General features: G+C 47.6%; 1 protein-coding gene across 1 annotated transcript in view; it reads right to left on the bottom strand.

Moving 5' to 3' along the window:
* Positions 1–4821: 4821 nt before the first annotated feature.
* LOC310868734 (GTPase IMAP family member 4-like) overlaps positions 4822–9477 on the bottom strand; it is a gene marked incomplete at its 5' end in the record, with an annotated part of 5740 nt that continues 1084 nt past the window's right edge. Inside the window, 3 exons of the mRNA XM_083779194.1 lie at positions 4822–4914; positions 6340–6685; positions 8675–9000. Of these exons, the coding sequence (XP_083635320.1) occupies positions 4841–4914; positions 6340–6685; positions 8675–9000 (746 nt within the window). The 3' untranslated portion in view covers positions 4822–4840. The remainder of the gene's footprint in view (positions 4915–6339; positions 6686–8674; positions 9001–9477) is intronic.

Below are 9477 nucleotides of genomic sequence, written 5' to 3'. Positions count from 1 at the left end.
TCTCTACATATGTCAGGAGCAAATGTGCCAATCATGTCGATATTTGAAATATATCCTAACAGCAGGTAATCAAGTAAGCAAGCCCTCCTTAGCCCAAACAAGCACTCGAAATGTATCTAGTGTTTCTGTAGCACTGCACAGGACCACTGGATGTGATGTAAATGTATCTAGTGTTTCTGTAGCACTGCACAGGACCACTGGATGTGATGCAAATGTATCTAGTGTTTCTGTAGCACTGCACAGGACCACTGGATGTGATGCAAATGTATCTAGTGTTTCTGTAGCACTGCACAGGACCACTGGATGTGATGCAAATGTATCTAGTGTTTCTGTAGCACTGCACAGGACCACTGGATGTGATGCAAATGTATCTAGTGTTTCTGTAGCACTGCACAGGACCACTGGATGTGATGAAAATGTATCTAGTGTTTCTGTAGCACTGCACAGGACCACTGGATGTGATGTAAATGTATCTAGTGTTTCTGTAGCACTGCACAGGACCACTGGATGTGATGCAAATGTATCTAGTGTTTCTGTAGCACTGCACAGGACCACTGGATGTGATGCAAATGTATCTAGTGTTTCTGTAGCACTGCACAGGACCACTGGATGTGATGAAAATGTATCTAGTGTTTCTGTAGCACTGCACAGGACCACTGGATGTGATGTAAATGTATCTAGTGTTTCTGTAGCACTGCACAGGACCACTGGATGTGATGCAAATGTATCTAGTGTTTCTGTAGCACTGCACAGGACCACTGGATGAGATGTAAATGTATCTAGTGTTTCTGTAGCACTGCACAGGACCACTGGATGAGATGTAAATGTATCTAGTGTTTCTGTAGCACTGCAGGACCACTGGATGTGATGAAGGATGTGTTTCTGTAGCACTGCACAGGACCACTGGATGTGATGTAAATGTATCTAGTGTTTCTGTAGCACTGCAGGACCACTGGATGTGATGAAGGATGTGTTTCTGTAGCACTGCACAGGACCACTGGATGTGATGCAAATGTATCTAGTGTTTCTGTAGCACTGCACAGGACCACTGGATGTGATGTAAATGTATCTAGTGTTTCTGTAGCACTGCAGGACCACTGGATGTGATGAAGGATGTGTTTCTGTAGCACTGCACAGGACCACTGGATGTGATGCAAATGTATCTAGTGTTTCTGTAGCACTGCACAGGACCACTGGATGTGATGTAAATGTATCTAGTGTTTCTGCAGCACTGCACAGGACCACTGGATGTGATGCAAATGTATCTAGTGTTTCTGTAGCACTGCACAGGACCACTGGATGTGATGCAAATGTATCTAGTGTTTCTGTAGCACTGCACAGGACCACTGGATGTGATGCAAATGTATCTAGTGTTTCTGTAGCACTGCACAGGACCACTGGATGTGATGCAAATGTATCTAGTGTTTCTGTAGCACTGCACAGGACCACTGGATGTGATGCAAATGTATCTAGTGTTTCTGTAGCACTGCACAGGACCACTGGATGTGATGAAGGATGTGTTTCTGTAGCACTGCACAGGACCACTGGATGTGATGTAAATGTATCTAGTGTTTCTGTAGCACTGCACAGGACCACTGGATGTGATGCAAATGTATCTAGTGTTTCTGTAGCACTGCACAGGACCACTGGATGTGATGTAACTGTATCTAGTGTTTCTGTAGCACTGCACAGGACCACTGGATGTGATGAAGGATACGATGCTACCCCCCCCCCCCCCCCCCCCCCTTACCCACAGTTCCTTCTCTCTGATGCTGAGTCATGTTGCTGAATCTTCCCTTATTGACTAACACACACACACACACACACACACACACACACACACACACACACACACACACACACACACACACACACACACACACACACACACACACGTGCATGGCCAGAAAGCAGAGCGATGCAGAACCAGACCAGGCTATAGTTAGTTGTGACACAATATGGACAGAGGGATGTAAACTCCTGAGTTGTTCGTTTACAGCAGTGGTTTCCTTTTCATTTCAGGGGCCATTATCTATAGGGCATTGGAGCCCGTACGGACCATTATCTATAGGGCATTGGAGCCCTATATTTTCATGGTTTTTCTAAAATAGCAGACCTACAAGCTCGTAGCGCGCCACTCAGTGGCGCGCTATGAGCTTGTAGATCTGCTATTTCTCAATAGCTAAACTATAACATAATGCTTAAAACACCAAAAGGGCTTCCTGCCCAAAATGGATTAAACCCCAAAACTAAAGAATATTTTGTTGTCGTTGATCAAAATAACAATTCTTCTACATTCTCTAATTGCGTAAGACTTCTTGTAAATGAAGTAATGCAGACGTTTGCCAATAATGTAACTCTTGAGAGCGTAAAACGAAACCAAATGGACCTGTACGTGCGGGTCCATTTGGTTTCATTTTACGCTATCAAGATTTAGGACCACCTAAGAAGGACCACCACTTCAAGGACCATTGAAAAAACCACTGATTTTACATGTCTGCTTGTACACTCTGAGTGAAACTAAACACTGAGGACCTTGCTGTGTGCGCGCACTGCATATCCGTCCAAAATAGATGCTGTTCTTCACAGCGTGCCTGACACCAGTGTTGTTTTCGTCGACTAAAACTAAGACGAAAAATGTTCGTCGACTACCTTTTTTCGCAGACAAAAACTAAATGGAAACTAAATGAAAACTAAGCTATGATGACTAAAACTAAGACTAAATATACTGACAATTTCGTCAACAAATAAAAACTAGACTAAAATGTATAGGAAGGGACTATAGTGGACAAGAGATCCACTATAAGTCATTTTACACTTGGTTGCATGCTGAAAATAGCAGATCTACAAGCTCACAACGCGTCGCGCTGCGAGCTTGTAGATCGGCTATTTTCAGCAAGTGTAAAATAAGTCATTATGACGGCAACAAGGTCCGCAAAAATACATTTTAGTCGACTAAATCGCCTGTAGATTTAGTCGACTAAAACCTAATGACATTTAGTCGACTAAAACTAGACTAACACTAAAGACATTCCAGGTGACTAAAATGTGACTAAGACCAAGTGAAAGCTATTCAGGAGACTATGACTAAAACTAAAATGGAAACTTTCTGCCAAAAACAACACTGCCTGACACGGATCAAAATGATTGAATAATTACTATTTAAAAAATGATTCAGTTAAATTCACTTGGGGCGAGATTGATCTGATTGTGGTCAAAGCAAACCCTTAGAGGTAGTTGAAAAGGTTTCTGTTAATGAGCGTAAATAAGTCATTCAGTAAATATGCCAGAATCAGCCCCAAAGGGCTGGGATTTAATCCGAAACGAAAATAAATCTTCATTTCAGGCTTTATACACACTTCGGATTAATATCACCCAAAGAGAGAATATGTAACAGCCTTAACAGGATAGGAGGAGAGATCATAATATTATTACCAGATGCCGAATGTCTGCTGATTCAAGAATTATATTCTTTTCACATGGTAAACATAAATAATAATACCTCTGGCCGTGCACAAAGGACACACTTATTCACCTCAAATCCAGATGACTACATGTTTCTTATATTGCTGATATTTAGTTTCTGTTGGATGGGTTTACAGTGTCAGCTGTTATTTCCCAAGGTTGCTTTTGCTTAAGCATTTTATCACCCCATACCCCAGGGTTTTATCACCCCATACCCCAGTTGAACGAGGGAACAACAGCACAAAATGGCTACCTTAAATTAAAAGCACTACAGAGTCAACATGAAACCCCCCAAGTCAAACACCAAATGCCTTGACACAAAGCTTTCTCCACTCTCCTATAACGACATGGAACAGCCTTCCCCCTGCGGTCGCTGGAGACATTACATCTAGCAGTGTTCATGCCTTCAAGAAGAGGCTGAAACAAACACCTCCTCGGTATGTGACTATTTATATTAAGGACTTTGAATCATCCGACGTTCAGTTTTTCAGTATCTACCCCTAACTGAGTAGCTGCAGATCACCAATAGGCCCTTTGAATGTTTGTCTCAAAGCCTGGAGGAGCTCTGACTCGAACAGTCTCTCTCAACTAACGTCACCCGTCTCCGTCTGTGGATATGACGCATGCCCGTGCGGCTGAGTGATGACTGTTGTCCTCTTCTCCCTCATCAGTAGAGATAATACAAAGTGAAAACAAAAGCGATGCTTCGCATCATTCCGCCGCAGACAACATTGCAGCGGCGTCACGCTCGCTGTACACACACACACACACACACACACACGCACACGCACACGCACACAATGCATACATACAATGACTCTGAATGCATCCAATGTCTTATTCTGAGGCGTTGAAGCGGGGCGTCTTTAGCAGCGCTCATTGTCTGTGACTCAGTCCTAGACCCTGTGGGGAGCAGAACCCAAAGATCTAACATGGAACTCATGGTTTGTGGGCAGCGTTTGCCCTCACGACACAACACACGCACACACACACACACACACGCACACGCACACACACACACACACACACACACCAGTCATCACATCAGAGTGTGCTCTCGATCCAAACACAAACCACCATCGGAGGATAATCTGAATCCAAATGTGGGGACTTTCTTTCCAAATCACCAGAGCCCTCCCTCATCATCACAGGGGCCACAGTTCCAAAACCGCTTCCGTCTCAGTTGCCTTGGAATCCTTTGGGACGTTGAGTTGAGGGAGAGGTTCTATCTCTAGATGAGGTTTCATTCTGTGAGGTAATGTTTGGGTCTAGTTGGTGACGTCGCAAAGGCAAAGGGTGTAAATGCCGAATTCAGCGTTTCCCCTTCATAGCGCCGTGCAGGGATCACTGGAGCTGGGATCACTGGATCACTGGATCACTGGAGCTGGCATCCTCTGCAGTCATCCTCTGGTTCAGTGTTATCAGAGGACTGGGAGCTCTCCTCAGCCACTGTTGAACACACACACAACGACATTGAGTACATTACACCACAATATACATTATAATCTAAATGGTAATCCTTACTAGTCATAGCACTTTATAGTACACACATGTATATTGTATAATATATAATATAGTATAGTATGATACTCCACTGTTACGTTCTTAGTTGATACATGATTCATGATAACTACTTTTATACATGTGATGTATGACATGCTTTTGTTCTTGCTTAATGTAAGTCGCTCTGGATCAAGAGCGTCTGCTAAATGCCTAAATTGTAAATTGTACTATGCATTTATTTGGCTTGTATTTTATGCATTTATTAGCAAAGAAAAGCAAAAAATAAAGTGGAGATTTCTATGATCTGTTGTATCATACAGTATACTAAGATATTGCACGTCCTCCAACTACTACGTCATAAATAAATCACACTTGTGTGAAGTGAGGGGCAATCTTATCGTCAAACATCATCTCATTTCGGCCAATCGGAATTTGCGTCCTTCGATGTTTGCGTTTACACGAACACTGAACATTGTCCGTTCATTTTGTCGATGGATTTAATGTTTAATGTTAAATTTAATGTTGGGATTAAAGTTTGTGCACAAAAGCTGGACATAGGAGGGGCAAAAAAAAGAAGCAAAATATGAAGTGGAGATGTTTATGATCTGTTGTATCATACAGTATATAATAATTAGGAACCAAATGGACCCTTATGGGCATCATGTAACTCAGAGAGTGTACAAATGGAACTAAACGGGTCCATTTGTACTCTCTCTGAGTTAACCCATTCTGACCTGAGATCAGATTCATACGAGGTTTTCCACTGGACACACACTGGTCTGATGAACCCATTCTGACCTGAGATCAGATTCTAAAAATGTCAGTCGTTCTTCGATTTTTCAAAATGGCAGACCTACAAGCTCGTATCGCGCCACTCGGTGGCGCGATATGAGCTTGTAGATCTGCTATTTTTAAATAGCTAAAGCACGACATGATGCTGACACCAAAATGGGTGCCCGCCCAGAATGAGTTAAATTAACTTTGATCTTTTACAATATAAATTGGGGTCCAGGAGATATAAATGCCATTGAATGGGGGTCCGTAGCCTAATGCACGGCAAACTGGGGGGTCCTTGAAATGAAAATGGTTGAGAATCACTGCCTTAACCCATTCTGAACGGGAACCCATTTTGGTGTTAGCGTCATGTTATGCTTTTAGCTATTTTTGAAAAATCGAAGAGCGACTGACATTTTTAGAATCTGATCTCAGGTCAGAATGGGTTAAAACAGAAACTGGGGGTCCTTGGCATATACTTTCAAATGGGGGGGGGCAGGCTAACTCAGTATCATTTTAGGGGTCCTTGACATGAAAACATTTGGGACCCCGGTGCTTTTTAACGAGCAGAGAAGTGAAGACGACGGATCAACTCACGCCATTCGTCCTGCACGGGGAGGAAGGCCTCGTCGCCATTCTCCACGTTCTCCCGGATCATCTCCTCGATCTTGTCCAGCAGCTCCGAGACCTGGCGGGCGCCACCCGGGGGGGCGCCGCCACCGCCGGGGCCGCCACCACCGCCGCCGCCGCCACCGCTGTCCTTATTCCCGCCGCCGGGCACCTTGCTGTCCATCACGTGGTAGTAGTTCCCGCAGTACGCCAGCAGGCGGTGCAGCTCCCGCCCGCCCCTCTGGATGTGCTCCTCGATGGGCGTGGCGCCCAGCCAGTCGCCGCAGCTGAACAGAACCACGGTGTGGAGGCAGGACCGCTCGCCGAACAGCGCCTTCAGAGAGGACAGAACCATGGTGAACAGCTGAACAGAACCATGGCGAACAGCTGAACAGAACCATGGTGAACAGCTGAACAGGACCACGGTGTGGAGGCAGGACCGCTCGCCGACCAGCGCCTTCGGAAAGGACAGAACCATGGTGAACAGCTGAACAGAACCATGGTGAACAGCTGAACAGAACCATGGTGAACAGCTGAACAGAACCATGGTGAACAGCTGAACAGAGCCATGGTGAACAGCTGAACAGAACCATGGTGAACAGCTGAACAGAACCATGGTGAACAGCTGAACAGAGCCATGGTGAACAGCTGAACAGAACCATGGTGAACAGCTGAACAGAACCATGGTGTGGAGGCAGGACCGCTCGCCGAACAGCGCCTTCAGAACGTAGGGATGGATTTTATTTTATTTTATTTTATTTTTTATCCCACGATTTTGTAACCCATTTTTCACCCCTGTGTCAATCATCTACTGTGATCCTGGGCTCTACACACCCTCCGCCAACCTAGTCCCCATATATGAGGGACAAGGGGAGAGCAACGGACTTGAACTCATGCTTCCTTCATGCCTGAGTGTCCAAGTTGCTCCTTTACACCTGACAGGGGGGAGTTTCCCTGGTTGGACGTAGCGCGTGGAAGGAACACGTTATTCCAACCAGTTCCTTTCCCCTCCATCAGGCGCCCCGGCTGGCCAGGGGGAGGCAGTTTAGTGACCAGGGTTGGGATGGATTTTATAGATTCATTCAGTGGTTTTCAACCTTTTTTTCTTCATATCAAGGCCCATTATTTATTCTGATTTTGAGCCACGGGACCACCGTTGGTTAACCCATTCTGGACGGGAACCCCTTTTAGTGTTTAAAGCATCATGTTATTCTTTAGCTATTGAAACAATAGCTTCATGGTCATGAAGTGTGTGTCATGACCGAAAGAATAAGGTCGCGAATACAAGCGGCCGAAATGAGTTTTCTTCGACGGGTGGCTGGCATCTCCCTTAGAGATAGGGTGAGAAGTTCAGTCACACGAGAGAGACTCGGAGTAGAACCGCTGCTCCTTCGCCTGGAAAGGAGCCAGCTGAGGTGGTTCGGGCATCTGGTTAGGATGCCTCTCGGGCGCCTCCCTAGGGAGGTCCTCGACGCATGTCCCACTGGGAGGAGACCCCGGGGCAGACCAAGGACCACGTCCCACTGGGAGGAGACCCCGGGGCAGACCAAGGCGCAGTTGGAGGAAATACATCGACTCTCTGGCCTTGGAACGTCTCGGAATCCCCCAGGAGGAAGTCACTAATGTTGCTCTGGAGAGGGAAGTCTGGAGCACTCTGGTGGAGCTGTTGCCCCCGCGACCCGACTACGGATAAGTGGTTGAAGATGGATGGATGGATGGATATTGAAACATAGCAGATCTACAAGCTCGTACGAGCTTGTCGATCTGCTATTTTTGAAAAATCGAGAAAATGTGATGCAAATCTTTGAATATTCTTTTAGAACGAACATTTTTAACTCAAATCTTTGCTTCTGGTGGGGTCCCTGGTTCTGGTGGGGTCCCTGGTTCTGGTTTTTTTTTTCACCTTTTTTAAAGGTAAAGGTTTTTTCAAGCCTGCAGCGTGCCTTACCTCCAGGTGAGCCTGCAGCGTGCGTGCAGCGTGCCTTACCTCCAGGTGAGCCTGCAGCGTGCCTTACCTCCAGGTGAGCCTGCAGCGTGCCTGCAGCGTGCCTATACCTCCAGGTGAGCCTGCAGCGTGCCTATACCTCCAGGTGAGCCTGCAGCGTGCCTGCAGCGTGCCTATACCTCCAGGTGAGCCTGCAGCGTGCCTTACCTCCAGGTGAGCCTGCAGCGTGCCTATACCTCCAGGTGAGCCTGCAGCGTGCCTTACCTCCAGGTGAGCCTGCAGCGTGCCTTACCTCCAGGTGAGCCTGCAGCGTGCGTGCCTGCAGCGTGCCTTACCTCCAGGTGGGCCTGCAGCGTGCATGCCTGCAGCGTGCCTTACCTCCAGGTGGGCCTGCAGCGTGCGGCGCTTGCGTGCGGTGAGCGAGGACACCACGGGCAGCACGAGGAGGAGGGTGTGCGGGCCCGGGCGCAGCAGGGCGGCGCCGCGCTGCGCCTCGTGGCGCACGCGGCGCGGCGTCCGCCGCACGGAGAACCAGTCCCAGCCCGGCGTGTCCACCACGGTGAGCCGCCGGCCCGACACCAGCGCCTGGCGCCGGAGGCACAGCTCCGTCTCCTGGCCCGCCTCGAAGACCCGCCCGCCCAGCAGGGAGTTCCCCACCGAGCTCTTCCCCACGCCCTTCCAGCCCAGCAGCAACACCCGCAGCTCTGCATGGGGGAGAGAGAGAGAGAGAGAGACCTTTACTCTGGGGGAGAGAGAGAGAGAGAGAGAGAGAGAGAGAGAGAGAGAGAGAGAGAGAGAGAGACCTTTACTCTGGGGGAGAGAGAGAGAGAGAGAGACCTTTACTCTGGGGGAGAGAGAGAGAGAGGGAGAGAGAGAGAGAGAGAGAGAGAGAGACCTTTACTCTGGGGGAGAGAGAGAGAGAGAGAGACCTTTACTCTGGGGGAGAGAGAGAGAGAGAGAGAGAGAGAGAGAGAGAGAGAGAGAGACCTTTACTCTGGGGGAGAGAGAGAGAGAGAGAGAGAGAGACCTTTACTCTGGGGGAGAGAGAGAGAGAGAGAGAGAGAGAGAGAGAGAGAGACCTTTAACACCCTCAGCTCTGGGGGAGAGAGAGAGAGAGAGAGAGAGAGAGAGAGAGAGAGAGAGAGAGAGAGAGAGAGAGAGAGAGAGAGACCTTTACTCTG

This window comes from Protomyctophum parallelum, assembly GCF_964188405.1.
Source record: "Protomyctophum parallelum genome assembly, chromosome: 13".
NCBI classification, from domain to species: domain Eukaryota; kingdom Metazoa; phylum Chordata; class Actinopteri; order Myctophiformes; family Myctophidae; genus Protomyctophum; species Protomyctophum parallelum.
The sequence above is the reverse complement of the archived record's forward strand: the minus strand, read 5'-3'. Positions and strand labels throughout refer to the sequence as shown.